Raw genomic sequence first — 17501 nt, 5'->3', positions numbered from 1 at the left:
ATTCTCATCAAAAAAAATAGCTCTGAATAATTTAGTTGGCCATAAAACAGTCGTTATGGAAACCAGTCAGGTCTTCTTAGTTGATACTCGACGCTTGCAGAGCCACTGCGTTGCCACGGCAACAGCATAACTTGCACGTTGCACACTGATACATTTTTTATTATTAATTTGGATTGTATCGGTGGTTTATTTCAAATGTTTACGAGACACAAAGGCGACAGAGATCACTTACCATTTTCACAGGAAATGCAGCAGCTCCACTAACTGATGGAAATTATCGCTGTAGAATAGAATTGCCCAAAATATGTGCTCATAGTTCACACAGGAACATTATATTGTAGTGTGTATTTAAGAGCTCTGTGAAAAATCAGTTTCTCCTTCTTCTCCTTCAGATTTGCTGCATCGTTTCTCATGTACTAAGAGTCACTGAAAAAAACAAACACTGCAAAATTACATTTTTGAAAGCACAATCGTTTTAATTGATGCTACTTTTATTCATATTCGTATGCATTATTTATTCATTTCTTCTATAGAAATCAAAAGAACTAAACAAACATTTAAACAAACCATAAGATTAGTCCCTCAGGCGAGTCTGTTTCTTATACACACTCTGCACTGAGGTCTTAAACTGTTTTCACATCAACATGGGCAATGTACGCGTTAAGCAGTTAATTAACATCTCTTATATAGCGCAGCTTCTGTCTCTCAAAAGACAGGCATGAAAAGCAGACTTGATCAGTGGCATTAGACATTAAAAAAAAAATTAAATCTAAAACCTTATTAATGTCCAAAATGTAACATGCTTACTTGCATTTCAATGAATGGAAAGTCCATTTCTGCTGGAAAGGTGCTTGCATGCTTTGAAATTCAGACTACAAACTGAAATCACGCTCGGCAAATGAAAATGATTCATATTAGTTTCATAGTGAACCTGCTTGTCTCCATGTAGTTGCTTGTCCCTCTATTATTATTCATCATGGCGCTTCGCGGCACATACGCTATCGTTGCAGTGTGCTTTATTTGCCCTTTGCTCTTGCTCCAGAAGAACATGAAAATGAAACATACGCACACAGAGCTAAAAAATGAGAGAAACCCTATGGTTGCAGCAATTAGTAGGGTCTTGAAATCAAATGGGAGTTTCTGATTTCCATTCGCACCCGGAGAGGCAGATGGTAACGTAGACCAACTTTTGAAGCGAAAGCGATTTTTAGAAGCTGATGGAAAGGCTCGGACATGAAGGCTGACAGGCAGGCTGTCATTTCCTGCCGCATTCGATGCCACACAGAGATAAGTACCGCTATCTTGAGGCTGAGCATAACGAACCTCTAGTGAGCCGTTGGAGAGAGCCCGTATTCTACCAGTGGCTGTTAAATATCTCAGCTGAGGGTTTAGCCAGCTGACAGATGGCAGAGGGTCACCTTCTGCACTGCAATGAAACACTACCGTGTGTCCCTGATCTACTCTCACTTCCCGAGGTTTGCGGTTCAGAATTCGAGGCTCCCGACAGGTGAGCAAACCCGGGAGCTCGGCCTCAGAAAAGTCTAGAAAATTCCAGCCCTGGAGCTGGACTGAGGTAGTGCAAGTAGGTGGAAGTCCACCAAAGTCCACGTTCAGTCGCCTTCGCACCACCCAAAGCAAACGGCAGTCGCATGCCAGCGGATTGTTATCAAGGCCCAGAGTTTTCAGGGCGTCCACTGAATGAAAAGCTCCTGCTTCCAGTGTGGTCAGGAGATTTCTGGACACGTTGAGCAGTTTGAAATGTGCCAAACCCGTGAACGCTCCAGTTTCAATGCGTAGCAACGATCCCCCGACAAGATGGAAGTCTTGGAGCCGGAGCAGGTCTCCAAGCAGGTTCCCGTGGATGTAGGTGATAGGGTTAAAGGAAAGGTCAAGGTATATGAGATATACCAGGTGATGTAAAGGGATGTAGGGGACTCCACTCAGGTTGCAGTGTTTAATGGTTAGTGCTGTGAGATTCAGGCCAAAGAGGCTGTTTCCTGACAGGGTCTCCAGCCACGGGCAATGAGAAATGACAAGCTCCTTTAGATGCACTTGATGACGGAAAGCGTAGTTTGGCAGTGTGGTGAGTCCCAGTCGGTGAAAACGAAGGCTCCTCAGCACTTTGAGCTGTGCGAGTGCCTCCGTTGGCACTGAGGTGAGGTTGCAGCCGCCAAGGTGCATCTCCTGCAGACTGTTAAGCCCAGTGAAGGTTTGATGAGAGATAAAAACAAAATCATTGTCCACTGCTTTGATAAACTGTAGGGCTGCTAATTCGTTGAAAGTAAAGTCTAGAAAAACAAGAATCTCGTTGCCACTTATGTCCAGAAACTGCAGGCTTGTCAAGCCAGCAAAGGCTCCCACTGGAATAACCTTAAGGTGATTACGGGAAAGGCGCAAACTTATCAGACTCTGCAAGCCAAAGAAGGCTTCCACTTCAATTAATACCAGAAGATTGTCACTTAAATCCAAGTTCAGCAGCTTTGTTAATGTGTGGAACTGCCGGTGCACCAGATTCTTGATCGTATTATGAGTTAGGTTTAGTAGTTTAGCTTCTTGGGGGAGACCATCGGGCACGGCGGTAAGCTGACCGCCAGAGCAGTTCACCTCCAGCTGCACGGTGTTACAGCGGCAGGACGGCGGACACAGCCGGAGTGTTTCAGATGTTAACGCCACCCCTGCTACAAACAGGTAGAGAGCTCCCCAGCACAGCCGTTGGTGGACGAGAGTCCCCTGAAACATCTGGTGGCCTGCCTGTATGTGTGAGAAAAAAAAAAAAGACAGCTGTGAAAGGACTGTGAGAGTGATGGAGTCTGTTGTGTTGGCAAGTTATAGAGGGTAAACATGTAAATTACATACCAACATGGAAGCATTTCTCTTAAAGCAAAAACATTAGGTTCACCTTTGTTAACATGTCAAAGAAAAAACGCCAGGCAACCATTTAATAAACATTTATTTATTCTCTGCTCCTCAGAATGAGTGTTTCATTCAAAATTCTTCACCTTTGCATGTCACGCGGGGATAAACACACATCTCTTCCAGAAAGGGGAGCAACCACAACAGCTCATTTAAAGCTACAGACACTGACACAGACACTTTTGCATCTGCACTAAAACCGGAACAGGCACGGCAGAATAATAAAGATCCATAAGGTATTTAGACCTCAAACCTAAAACACACACTCTGGGGGCATGTGGGATTTAGATGAACTTATTAAAATAATATGGGACCTTTAAATACATGGCATAATAAAGAGTGATATTCATATCACCTCACAGTGAGGCGTGGGTACTTTATCTTGACTCTTAACGTCAACAAAACAGAAAACTGGTGAAGTCTCACATTTACAGATACTATTGTTAACCAAGAACACATTCCTGAAACAAGTTAGCACCACCACACATCTGAAACTGCGACAACTACCTACTTTTTTTTCAAAAACAATCTCAAACACCGGTTAAAAATAAATCTGAATAGTTTTCTTGATGTGATGCACACTCTCTGGGTTCTTGGTTGGTTGTTTTTTTTTATATAATTGTGGGTGAAATGTTCTGTCATAATATTGTCTGTTTCGATACCGTCCATCTGTGTCCTTTGTGGTTTGTTTTGACATTTTCAGTCTGTGTCTAGTTCTGTAATTGTCTGTTGCATGATAGTTGTTTTAAAGTCTTCTCTGTTTGTGTTGTGTACCTGCCTTGGGACTGCGGCTGAAAATTAGCATTTGTCTGGTGCATTTACACTGATGGCATCAATGTTGATTGATGTGCATTGTCCTAAAATTAAAAAAACTGATAATAGTAATAATAATACTTCACAACCCCCCAAAAAAGATTTAATATTATTGCTTTAAATCAAAAGGGAATCATTTTGCTCCCTTTATCCTCATTTGATATTAACTTGATAGTTCTAAATCTAAATTATTTAGATCCACATACTGTCCTCGAAGATTAATAACGAACTTGGATCTTACTTGCAGGCAGTGGCAATGAAACTTTAGCTTTAAAAAGCACTTCACTTTTTGATTAAAGATTTTTAGCCCATTACTCAAAGGTTTGCTCTGATGTAACCGCTACCACACTGCACTTTTAAACCACTACTAAGTACACTTTAATCAGCAGAGCTTATCTCCTCCTATAAAACTGTGTAGATCAGCCGTCACTGCTCTCATCCAAACATTTCAGCTGTCCAGTGCTAACAGGCAAAAACTTGGCTGAAGTGAGGAGGTCCTCAGATATGCCACTTCCAGTTTGCCTGTGCAAATAATTATATTTCAGCTCGACAGCTCTAAACTCGTAACGAATAAATACAGCAAAACGTGCACGGCGTGTACTCACTCTGTTCCTGTTTTATTTGCGCAGATTGAATGAGGAAAGACCGGGAACGAGTAAACCTGCACCACATGAGACGTCACATGGAGGACTGAATTATCTGTGGGCCTCAGTCACAGTAAACATCATCTCTCTGTGGGCAAAAGCTAATGTGACAGGAACACACATTCCTCAGCAGTTGGCACATTCAGTCGTCCATATACAGACACTGCGAAAACATTATTATTATTGTTATTAATGATATAAATTCTGCAATTTGTATGTTTTGTTTGGGATTAATTTAACTGGATTATTATTTTTTCAGAAATAGTGGAATTAAAGTAAGACCAGTACAGATATATTCTTCCTTCCACACTTAATATTCACACACACAACTCAGCACACTCTCACACAGGACATAACCCTCAATGTTGTTCAATGTTGGGTACAAATTTATCTCTCTTTGGATTTTTATCTTCAATAAAAATAAAAATAATAATAATAATAATCATAAGAAGAAGAAGAAGATCATGTTGAGTATTCTGCATAATGAGAACTTTCACTTATTTTTAACTGTAATTCTTCTTCTTCTTAATATTATTGTTATTATTGTTACTATTATTCTCTGGATTCAGCAACGATTCAGCAAAGTACCAAACATAGACTATGGTCTTTAAATTTATAAAACTATGATTACATAAGTAATCTCATCTAACATTTATTTCTATTTCAAAGCACAAGTTTGTATTGTTCCTATTCAAGTGTAGCCGAGGCCACCAGTAGGGGGCGGCAAAAGCAAAACTATATTTGTATTTTAAAATAAGTGAGGATGTTATTTTGTCCATGCTACCTGCCTCACAAATAAGCTGCTTTGTTACTGGAAAAAAAAAAAAAAGCCCAGTCACTGTGGTGGGACGTGTGATCGTGGCATGTGAACATGAAAACGGACGTGAGAAGAGACGTGAGAAACAGAAAGTGAGGGCAAGCAAACAAACCGAGGCATCAGCTCATCAGAAAATGTGTGAGTTGCTGAAATATTTAAATCGCCAACAGAAAAAAAAAAAAAAAAAAAAACACCTTCAAGTGTGATGCCACTCTCGGTTTTGGCAGATCCACTCAGACGCTGTTATGCTGAAGGCTGCAGCTCTTACAAACATGCAAAAAGAGGGATGAGACGAGACATTTTTAGTGACATTATTTGTGAAAACTGTTTCATTTTCTCTTACTGATTTTCCACATAAATCATCTAGTTTTGAACAACGTGGTAGCCCGGTAAGCTGAGAGTAGTCGCGACAGTGTGGAGCAGCTTGAAATGATCTCACACTCTTTCAAAGACTCAGATAAGGAGAACAAGGCATGTATTTTATTTTATCTTGACACAGTTATTTGTATAGATCTGGTAACAGATGACTGGTGATAATAACAACTCCCTACAGCAGTGAATGATGGAGGATGGCTCCTCCTGAACTCCTCTGGTATCGCACATGCAAAAGAGTGAAAATAGTGTACAAAGGTGATAGCGCAGTCTTTTACTGACAGCTTCAAAAGCTCAAACACAAAGGATGGTAGTATAAAAGACACATAATTACAGTAATTTGTGAAAGAAGCAGAGGAAAATCGAGTCTGGTAACTCACCTTCTCTTCAGCCTGAGGGGCTTGTCATTGTGATAGCTCCATTTTCACATGCAAATGTGTTTTTTTGTTGTTGTTGTTCGTTAGTTTGTTTTAATTTCATTTAGGTGATTTACTACGAAACACCTCCGTCACTGTCCGCACCACCTTAAAAAATTTTGTTAAAAACACACCCAAGCAAATTGAGAGAACAAACAACAACAACAACAACAAGAAAGCACCATCCTCTTATTCTAAAAATTTCAACTCCGGAGGAAGCGTGATGCTGCAGCTCGGTCCCCCTGTTGCTCCGCTGTCCTCATGGCAACAACAACCTGGCTGAGGACGCACGGGTGCTCGATGCATGCTGGGGGATTATATGCACTAGCTCCTGGACTCCATCCAGTATGCTGCACTGGATGACAGGAGGCAGGCACGGGTCAGCCAAACGCGGAGATTTCATAGCGGCACCAGATGGGAATGAATTTGAACACTTGTCACTTAAAAAATAAAGGAATATCGATTGCTTTGTCATTCAAAAGCTTGACTTAGCCAAGGAAGCATTTAGTGATTTAAATTAACTCAAAAAATAGTGTTTGGTTGGAATAATTTGTCTAGTGTGCGCTGCTTGTTAACTGCTACTGTGCACAACTCTATTTAATATAAAATTAAAATTTCATTTTTTGATTAGAGGATATTTTGATTACAATTTTGAACAGAACAGCTGAGTAACATTATGACCATCTTGATGATTCAATGTTCTGCTGGAGGCTTTTGGACCTGGCTTTCATTAGGACACTCTCAGAAGACACGTTTTGGAGGCACAAGGGAGACCTACCTGGTCATAATGTAATGCCTGATTGGTGTAAACTCCCCTGTATTTCTTACTTTTTCAGGACTTTGTGGTGGGTGTAGTTTATCTTGATAAATCATCATTCCAGGACAGTTCGTGGTGATATAAGACGTCAACATTTTCTAAATGAGCCCCAAGGTTTTTAAGTAATTTAAATGGAAGATGTGCAGTGATGGATTCTGTACCTGTTGTGAGGCTATGGGCATGTTAGCGTGATCGGGGTGAAGTGACTCACTCAGACTCGAGCTTAATTGTGTAAATGGGCAGGAAATGTGTAGAAAGAACTAATGTAGAAACACTGAGAGGAAGTAACTTTATTCTGAGAATATGTGACTTCGTAATAACTCAAAAATAAATGATCAGAGTGATGCAAACTTACTAACAGATTCAGACCATAATTACTAAAGTTTTGACTGTGCGTTATAGTCCCCTCTGTAACCGAATGGAGACATTTTTCTCATTCCGACTTAAGGTTTCAGGTTAGCTGTTTACACGTGAGCAGATCTATTCCGATCTTATGTTTACATGCATCTCTACTTTTAATCGGAACAGCTGATTTACAGACGTGTGACATGCGCAGATCGATGAAAACATCATGTGACTGATCAAAGATGGAGGTCTCTCGTCTAATTAGCAGTATTTGCTTTTGTTTCTACAGCTTTATTACTAAAAAGCAACAGCTTGATTCTGAAAGTTTGCGGGGTCATATCCACTTTTGCTGTTGTGTTAGCCTGTGCGTTTACATCAAGACCGAGCATGCGCAGACAGAACGGAGCCTGACTTAATTCCGATTCACCGTTTACATGTCCTTCAATCGGTTTGGGAAAAGCAATGAAATTTCAGTCGGTTTGGGCCTGTTTATTCCCATTGAGGTGTTGATATGGAGCATTTTCATTCGGTTTGGGCTCCTAAGCTGATTGTAATCAGAATCTGTGGCTCCATGTAAACCCAGCTATTGACTGTAAATGTAACATGAGTATAAATTCATTCATGCATCTTTACGTTTTCTGTTTCAGGTGCATCAAATGCCCACACTTCAACCGTTTCAATCAACCAACGCTACCTCCGGATACTGACAAACAAGAAAAAGAAAAAAAAAATCAGGAGTTGGAGTGGAGTTACCTGCTCAGCTGCAGGAAGGCGAGGTGAGATGACACAAAGCGTGCAAGATGCCGAGTCAGGATCTTACCATCTGGTGCCTCAGGGAAGCTGCGTTCATCAGCAAATCTCTGTCCAAACCCGGAGGAAAGAGCAGAGATGAACGCCAAATATAGCCCTGGACAAACCAAAGTTCAACATTGCATAATGTCCGTCCGTCTTTTTATCGTCATATCACTCAGGCCGACTGCCAGGAGGTTTCTGGGTAATTCTTTTCCCTTTATTAGATGGAGTTCAGTGGAAGGCCCACAGGAAATGAAAGAAACGAGACAGAATGATTTGGTCACCAGCCGATTATTATATTATAAATTATAATATAAAACATAAAAATGTATTTTATATAAATATAAAACGTGTATATTAAAAAAATATAAACAGCGTTAATGTATTATATTAACCAATAATTCAGCTGCATTTGAATGCCCCATACATTCTGATTTATTCACATTTTGGTTAAAATGGCAAATAAACATAATTTTATTTATTTTCAATCGTCTTTTAAATGCATTGTGTCATGCTATTGATTTCAAAATACAAAATACACAAACAGGACCAAAATAAAATCTTACAATATGGAGTCAGACAGTGTCCACACACAAAGGAGTAGACGAGATGTAATTCAAAGGAGAAGCACCTTTAACATCTTGAGACCCGAGCTTTTGTTTGGTCTGCATTTTTAATTTCTGGAACCTAAGATGTTAAAAAAAAAAAAAAAAAACTTAAGCATCACCTTTCAACCGGAAGTAGTAGTTTAAAAAATGTCCCCATATGTGGACACTGGAATTATTTTAGGGGTGTAACGATTCATCCACTACATCGATGAATTGATTTATTTTTCCTACGATCCAACTGCATCCATCTGTGCTCGGCAAGTTGGCCTTCCGGACGACATACATCGATCTAATATCGTTTTAAAAGGTAATCAATCGATTGTATCGATACTAGGAAATAACGCATTTGATTTAAGCACGTCAGACTTTATATTGATGTGTTTTTTGTTTGTTTGTTTGTTTTTAGCACTTTTAATGATAAAGACGTTAAACCTTAACCGAGTCAGTCTGACTATGAAGTGGCGGTCGTAGTAAGGTGGTAGAAGACTACCACTACCACCTGAAGACCGGAACTAACGCGACGGAGCGTTCTACACGGACTCTTTGAAGTGCTACACATACAGCGTTACCCACTTCTGGAAGACCGGCAGCGCCAACTTTGGAACTTTGGATGTGAAAGCGAACAGCCAGCACCCCTGCATGGAAAACTATTCGTACCGTCAGTGACGAAATAACGTCACACATTTATGTTTTACTGTTGTTCACCCCAATGATAAAATCCTTTTTTTTTTTTTTTGCGCTTAATCACGGCTTGGTCTTTTTATGTTCGTGAATGAGCAAAGCTATTTAAGTCAGTGAACATGAGGTCATGCTTGGGAAATGGGTGAAATAACGAGCAGCATGTAGCCTACTTGTTTAATGAAAAACGTGAATGGCCTTCTGAGAGTAGATGCTACAATCCTCTATATTTTCTTTTTAGTAGGCTATCGTCATGAAACAGAGCAAGAAGGACTTTATGTCCTTTTCTATTTCTGCGTTTCCTCCTCACTATGCATAAAGAAAGAGTGAGATGAGTGTGATTTAGATACGTAAGTGTGATTTAGATAAATGAGTGTGATTGTACATTTAAGTCTCATGCTGTGAAAAAGAACTCGGCATGCAGCTAAATGCTTAGATTAAAAAGTGTCATTGTGCAGATAAAAGTTTTATTTTATGCAAAAACAGGTCATTTTGGTAATGTTGATCGAAAAAACGCATCTGCTGAGTTGGTATTTATTTCAGTCACACTGGTTAAATTTTTGTCTAAAAAGTTACTGAATCGATTTCAAGTCAGCCAAAATCGTCCTTGAATCGTATCGGCAACCGCGAACCGCGATTCGATTCGAATAGAATCGTTGTTAAAATCGAATCGTTACACCCCTAGATTATTTCATTATTTTTATAATAGTAGAGTCACCGAATGTGTGACAACATATAAAACTTAATTTTAATATCTGAACATGGCTGCGCAAAACCAGAATTGCGAACAATGAAGTCCCAACATCCTCAAACGAGTATTTGCTAATTAGTGACGTTGTTGCTCGTAGCTATTGATAAGTTTAAAGCAGAGGTTTTTGCCCGACTTCAGAGCACAATTCTACAGCCAAATGTCAGTTTGGATTATAAATTTAGTCCAGGTGTCTATTTTTCATTTCAACCCACCATTGTATCCGTGACTGAGAGAGTCGTTTAATCCTGAGCCAGAAACAGGTTTGACTCTGACTTTTTCGTTTTATGAGCGTCATTACTCATTTACAGGTATTTCTCTCCACATTTAGTTTCACTTCAGACTAATGTCGCCTTTCCGCGTTTGTCATTTGCACATCTCACGCTGAGGAGGTATTTCAGGCCTGTGCAGATGACGGTAAAGTAGATTCACATGACAAGAGCAGATCTGCAGCGCTTACAAAAAACAAAAAAGTTTGTACGAGGGAACTGAACTTCCTCTTTCGAGTGGGAGGGTCCTCTGTTGAGTTGAAAAGTGAGTGCAGTTCCTCTTTCCTGGTACAAACAGTTCTGATTAATCTGCAACAAGGTGAGTGAAAACCCTCTTCTTCTTCTGACTGTTGTTGATGTGTTTAGTTGTTTTGCTCAGTTTGCGTGTGTGGGCGAGTACATGCGGGTAGAAAAGTTTTGCCAGGAAGGAAGCTCAGAGTTTAGAGTAAAACATACTAGTACCTGTTAAGCTTCTCCTTTTTTGCAGTGAGGAAATCTTTGAAAAGTCTAAATGAGCCCTCAGCTTCAACATTTAAGTTCTACAAGTACCGCTTTGTCCTTTGTGCTCTTGTGCAATGGCAACTGAGATTAATTTTCCATGCTGTTGTAGTTTTAGACTTTAGAGGCATGCATAAACAGTAAATACATATTTAATGTAAAACCTGAGTATCATTTCACAATGCATCTGTGATGCTAAAAAACCCGAGGGGATTTACGTAATACTTTTGTATACCTTTCCGCATTTTGTTGTACAAATAAATTGTTTCCTGGTCATTTGATTCAATCCGTTTGTCAGTGAGCTCTTGTTTTGTAAGCAGAGGCTTCAACACACGAGTAATTGAATCTACTGAGGACACTGAGATCCTGTACACAGTATTTCATTTGCAGGAATTTGGGAGTTTTGTTGTGTTTTGTCACCCAGGGCGACTTTATATTAGGCAATTAAACAGAAACAGTTCTTTTAAAGGTAATTTTTAACAATTTCTATGAAAATAATTTGGTTCTGTGTTAACAAATGTTGTCCTTTTACAGAAAATATAATGGAATACTTGCCAAGATAAAAGCTTCAAAAATATTTGAATAAAGTTGAGATTGTATTTTTGGACCTACTGTCTTACTTTATAACGTCCCTGAATATATTTCCTAATAAAAAAAAATAAATAAATAAAAAAAAATCCTGATTACAACCTTTAAACAAACTGAGATGCTTGGACATCAGAAGTCAGACAGTTTCAGCTCCAGTAAAATTGACACAAGAGTCATATCTACTTACAAAATGCAGCTGCTTTAACTTTATTTGTTCTTATTTCCAGGATGCACATGTTGTGTGCCGTGTTGCTTTTGGCATTTCTGGTTGTTGGCCGATCTTCGCCTTCCTCAGAAAAGCTGTGGGAAGAATGGAAAACCACACACAGCAAAGTTTACAGTAATCAGGTGCGAAACCGTTTTCACTCTGTTGTCACGCGCCGTGTACATACACACTGTGTTCAGATCAGTCACTCGGCCTTTTCGTTTCAGACCGAGTTCGCCTTCAGGAGGGCAATATGGGAGAAGAACGTGCGTTTAGTGCTGAGGCACAACGAGGAGGCCTCAGCGGGAAAACACAGCTTCACGTTAGGACTGAACCACTTGGCTGACATGGTAGGATCCTCTCCCTGTTTGTAAAGCATATGTCTAAACTGTCTGGTCGTCTTAATCATTACTCATGAGCAACGTTTAATCAGTTTTCCATGCACGTGGATAAAATCGAATTAAACGTCCTCAGAACATACAGCAAATAAAAGTTAAGCTCATTATTATACTAATTAGTTTATTGTCTCTGCATTTGGAGAAGATTCAATTTACAGAAGTCAGAACTACATGTTTGCAGCAATCACTCTGGTAAAGTTAAAATGACAAGTACAAAATGTCAACTGTTCGGGAACTCAAGCTTAAGTATTGTGCTGGGGAAATCGAGAGACGAAAACTTCAAAACAGTCACTCAGAAAAAAAGATGTTGTGACTTTTTGAGGTACAAGACCTGGAAGTTTAAACGTCATTTATTTCCTCTACTGCTCATATACGAAGGGTGGTTGACATGGTGGAAGGAGTTAGTTTTAGAAAATCTTTTAACATAGTCTAGCGGTCATGGAGCCAACCTTTGACCTCCACAAAGTGGTCCGATCGATATTAAAATCACTTCTTCATCATGCTGTGAGAAAAGATGCCATGTTCATATCTGGTATTAACATCCTGAGTGACTGGATCACAAGTGGGAGCTTGAGACGCATGTGAAAATCAGATTAGGATTAGGGTTAGGGCCTAATGTTGCCACCACGTTGTTATGGGACGACGGTGATGACACAAAGACACATCGCGTTCAGTGTCACAGTGTAACTTGCAATTTCCAGTTACCTGAAACAGAAATAGCTACCAGCATCAAACGTTCTGCATGGTTACTCAGCCATTATAAACCGTCTCCTTCTTCCTCAGGTTATAAGCTTATCAATCAGCGCATGCATGAAATGATCTGTATCTTTTTTTTTTTTGCGGTTTGGATTTTCCTGTTACCTTCAGCTGCAGTATTACACAATACTACACTCGTAACTCACATGATCACATGCTGACGATAAAAGAACACACAACACAACACAAAAAATAAATATATCCAAGATGGAAAACAATCAGGAATTAAAGTAATCAGACTTCATGCTACTGTTTTGGACAGAAGTGTATCTGAGAGACCTCTGGTGGATACAGACTGTATGACAAACTGTTTTGCACAACAACAAAACACACTCTTAGAAGTACTTCAAAGAAGTCTAATGTATGTGGTGGCCATTGCGTCCTCAGCTTCCTTCATACATATTGACCTTTTGTTGGTCCAAGGCGGATGCCACCGACCAACACCGTTAATCTGCATTTAAACCTGTAAGATTAATTTAAACCCTAATGTATACAACAGCTCTAATCTTCCTTCATACAATCTGATTAATTTAATCCAGTATGGCTTGGGTCAGCCTGGACAATCAGGACTCTTGCATGACCTGCGCTTCATCTGGGCAAATTAATAAAGCAACTGGCTAGCGTGTATGTTTATGGACATGATTGCTGGCAAAACTGAATGTCAGGAACAATAACAATGTTGGAGTTGTAGTGTAAACTTTTGCTTTTTCAGATTTTACCACCGAAAAATCTGAAAGGTGCATGTATATGCACATAAAATAACACATTTCTGTTTGTAAAATATATGTTTTAAATAGAAGTGACTCTATTGTAGCAATGTAGTACTTAAAAAAGTGAAATATAAAATAATATAGAATAGTTGGATATAAAATAGTGTGCATGCTTATTAAAGGCAATGTAATGCAGATACATGGCGTCTGTCTTTTGGCAGACTTTTCAGTATTACAGTGGGGTTTCCTTTGCTTGTAAATGACGGTTTGAGGAGTAAAAATATACATAAGCCACACAGGAAGGGTATTTTTAAGGTACCTTGTGGAGGAGGGTTTATTTTTTGATGGTAAAGATGTCAGGGAGCCAGAGCAGTAAAGCCTGGATGGGTATGACGTGTTCACTCTGCGGGAAGCTGGCAGAAATGTGTGGGACTCACGCAAGCTTTTGGCCTGCAGTAGGAGGACAGTGTGTTACAGTTGCCTTGGAGAATAAGGAGCAGCACGGCTTTTCATTTGTGCAAAAAATTATCAATAAAAATGTCCAATACAGCAAGATCTTACAGCAAATATGAAAATGGAACAGGAGGAAGATGGAGGACCTTATCTGTCATTTTCAGATTAAGAAAATTGTGATTAATTTCATGCTTAATGTGTGTTCATGCTAAATTAAAAGCTACAACCACACAGAGACCTGCAGCGGAGCTGAATGCAAATAAGAAAGGTCTTCAAATCAAGATAAATCTGCTACTTGTTACCTTAAATTTTTGCACATTCAGTGATGCCACAGGAAGGTGTCTTGGCTGCAGTTCATAACTTCACCACTAGTCTCCACCACTGAACCTTTAAGACTTTTTCAGAGAGCACCGCTAATCTTTTTTTCCTTTTCTCTTCAGACCACCGAGGAGATCAATGAGAAGCTGAACGGTTTCAAGCTGGAGGACCCTGATGGTTTCACGAACGCCACTTTTAAGGATGCGAGCGGCCTGTCAGCACCTCAGAGTGTCGACTGGAGGAAAGACGGCCTGGTCAGTCCAGTGAGAAACCAGGTGAGCTCGGCTAAACTGAGGAGAAGACCACAATCTAATGAAACCAGCTGAAGTAAAACTAAATGTTCTCCTTCCTTTTTCAAGGGGCTATGCGGGTCGTGCTGGGCTTTCAGCTCTTTGGGAGCTCTGGAGGGCCAGATGAAGAAGAAAACGGGTGTCCTCGTTTCCCTGAGTCCTCAGAACCTGGTGGACTGCAGCAGCAACGTGGGGAACCTCGGCTGCAGGGGGGGATTCATCTCAAGATCCTACACGTACATCATTAACAACGGAGGCGTCGACTCGGAGAGCTTTTACCCTTACGAACACAAGGTGATCAGAGCAGAGGGACTGAGAGCGAACAAATTCACATGCCAAAACATTAGGTACACTGGTGAAATATTCAGTTCGCGATGAAACATTTTCAGAAAGGCAGATGATGATTTTGCTGAATAACATCACCTCCATGAAGATAAGATTTAGCAAAGGACTGCTATATTAGCATGCATTCATTTTCACTAGCGTACCCAATGTGCAAATTACATGCTTCTTCTGTGGTTTGTTTGTGTCTCTCTTTCTTAATGGTGGACAGCATTGTCCCAGTTTGATTAAAGCCTACAGCATAATTTCAGTCAATTTGTCTTCAGTAATTATTCACAAATTCTCATTATATTTCAGAGCTGGAGTTACATATTTTTCACAAATGTGTTAAAACATTAGAGAACACCTGTGAAATGGCTCCATGTGCGACTGATTCGGTGTGCGAGAATTTATAATTTGCATTGACTCTCTACACATGCGACGTGACTGCATGAATAATGTGCATGTGATATATTTTAACCACGCAGCTCCATAATGTATCGCTGTATGCCTCCTCTCTGTCTGTAGAACGGGAAATGCCGCTATTCGGTGAAGGGAAAGGCCGCGTACTGCTCTAACTTTCACATCCTTCCACGGGGAGACGAGAAGAGCCTGCAGGCAGCAGTGGGGTCGGTGGGGCCGGTCGCTGTGGCTGTGAATGCTATGCTGCGGTCCTTCCACCTGTACAAAGGAGGTGAGGACGAACACTTGGAAAGTTTTACGCACAGACTGGTAGATCACAGCTGTGAGCTTCAGTTTTATTAATAACCCAGAAGGAGTTTATTGGAAGCACATTTAAAGTGCACAGAGGTCCATACTTTGGTTTCCAAATTAAGCTCCTAAACGTTTTGTTTTCTGTGCTACTATCAGTTCCTTTTGCTTCAAAATTTTTCTTTCTTATAACATTTGTTCAATAATCTCTCCCAGGACTCACTCACTGTGTCACAAGATCAGATTCCTTCAACTTTTCAACTTTCCATAAAGTAGCAAAAACATTTTTATAGTCTTAAATGTCATATTTATGCACGTCTCTACGGTGGCCCTGAAGGTCAAAACACAACGACATTTCAGATTATGGAAAGGGTAGGGACAAAACACCTGGTTTGTGATTGGACAGAACCCGTCCTAAAATATAAGCTGATGTGATTGTGATTTATTAGTTACATTCAGCAGCTGCTGACAACTCCTTCCTGCCGCCTCAACATAATAATGACAATGGGTTTTTGCCAATACTCACTTTATTTTCTGAGTGCATTTTAACAGTTTTAACTTAAAAACTGTTAAAAAATATATATATATATAATAACAGTCTTTCTTGAATTCATTTAACATAAACACGTGTTTTTATAAAAAACGCGCTGTGCTGTGACTCTAAATGTTTCTTTAAATTCAATGCTGTGTTTTTGAAGAAAGATAGGACTTTGTCACCAGCACAGAGTGTTTTCTTTAGCTGACACAAACTCTAAATAATAGCGGTATTTCCAACTGAAATGTTGTTGTGTTTTGACCTAGACGGCCACCGTAATATTCTGTGTAAAAATATGCACGTGTATGTTGAGTTCGGATTAGTTATTTGTTAGTTAGGCGTCCTGTCTTTTATTAAACGTCCGCAAAATACATCAGAGCCTCAAACTCAAAGTGAACAACAAACTTAGTGAACTGAATCACATTAGTGGCTACTATATGTATGTTGTCAGACATCGGAAGATAATATTACCAGATTACATTTATTTTCTCATTGCTCAGGTTTATACAACGTACCCGACTGCAACCCCAAGCTCATAAACCACGCTGTGCTGGTAGTGGGCTACGGCACAGACGCAGGGCAGGACTACTGGCTCGTGAAAAACAGGTGAACTCGTCTTATCTTGTCTAGAAAGTGAAAAAAGGACTTTCCTCATAAAGTGTGCCTGATATTAAATATGAGCCTTTTTGTGGTTTCAGTTGGGGAACTGCGTGGGGAGAAGGAGGCTTCATTCGGATTGCCAGGAACAAGAATAACCTATGCGGCATTGCCAGCTTTGCTGTTTACCCAACTGTGTGAATATGTGGTTATTTTATTTAGGTATTTTAATTTAATATCAGAGACCATGTGTTATATAAATATACTTAATGACCAAAAATGCATAAAATGCTGTAAAATGCTATAAAATACTAAAACAAAAAGGTTGAAATGTTAATATAATTTTTTCATGGATGTCTATAATTAGGTTTTAATTGAGTATTTCACATGTCTGTAGCTGTATTTCATATATTTATTGAAATATAGAATTTTAAATAATGACTTTGCTTTTTGTGTGCTGAAGTAAACTTGATGGGCTCATCAATGTATATTAAATGTTATTATTGCTCATAATAATAGTTATTTCTTGTTTTATAATTACAGATATGAGATTTGTGAGGGAATCATTATTTAAATAACTGGATTGCTTTTGGATTTTGTTGTAAATATAAAGGTTCTTCAGTCCAGTATATCTCTGTGTCATTCTTCATCTGACCTCATTTGCTTCATTTCTATACTCCATATACTCTTAATTTATTTATATTGTGTTGCCTTTTTTGCACAATGTATTTGTGTGTTATGTGGTTTCCCCTCAACATTTCACATTGTTTTGTTCTACCACTTTTAATTTCATTGAATTAATCAAACATACATAAAGAAAAACCCTCTCCTGATCTCCTCAAACTATTTATAAGAGGGAGGAAGCTCATTGACTGCAGGTATGCTAGTA

The 17501-nt window shown here is 39.5% G+C and overlaps 2 protein-coding genes across 3 annotated transcripts; one reads left to right on the top strand and one right to left on the bottom strand.

Annotated features, from left to right (window-relative positions):
- Positions 1–455: 455 nt before the first annotated feature.
- On the bottom strand, positions 456–6284 carry LOC125020454 (leucine-rich repeat and immunoglobulin-like domain-containing nogo receptor-interacting protein 1). 2 transcript variants are annotated; one of them, XM_047605800.1, is made up of 3 exons: positions 5940–6284; positions 5382–5450; positions 456–2751 (listed from the first exon to the last, which is right to left on the bottom strand). In XM_047605800.1, the coding sequence occupies exon 3, from the start codon at positions 2737–2739 to the stop codon at positions 910–912; it is 1830 nt and encodes a 609-aa protein (XP_047461756.1). In that variant the 5' UTR covers positions 2740–2751; positions 5382–5450; positions 5940–6284; the 3' UTR covers positions 456–909. The 2 variants fall into 2 exon arrangements, with proteins under 2 accessions (XP_047461756.1, XP_047461755.1); XM_047605799.1 differs by lacking the exon at positions 5382–5450 and having other exon boundaries at positions 5940–6279.
- A 4112-nt stretch (positions 6285–10396) lies between these two features.
- Positions 10397–17241, top strand: LOC125020404 (procathepsin L-like). The gene is made up of 8 exons (XM_047605738.1): positions 10397–10551; positions 11546–11666; positions 11751–11873; positions 14281–14433; positions 14518–14742; positions 15298–15463; positions 16516–16621; positions 16714–17241. Exons 2-8 carry the CDS (start codon positions 11547–11549, stop codon positions 16811–16813), a joined length of 993 nt encoding a protein of 330 aa, XP_047461694.1. The 5' UTR covers positions 10397–10551; position 11546; the 3' UTR covers positions 16814–17241.
- Positions 17242–17501: the final 260 nt, after the last annotated feature.

Source organism: Mugil cephalus, chromosome 14 (assembly GCF_022458985.1).
Source record: "Mugil cephalus isolate CIBA_MC_2020 chromosome 14, CIBA_Mcephalus_1.1, whole genome shotgun sequence".
NCBI lineage: Eukaryota > Metazoa > Chordata > Actinopteri > Mugiliformes > Mugilidae > Mugil > Mugil cephalus.
The sequence above is the reverse complement of the archived record's forward strand: the minus strand, read 5'-3'. Positions and strand labels throughout refer to the sequence as shown.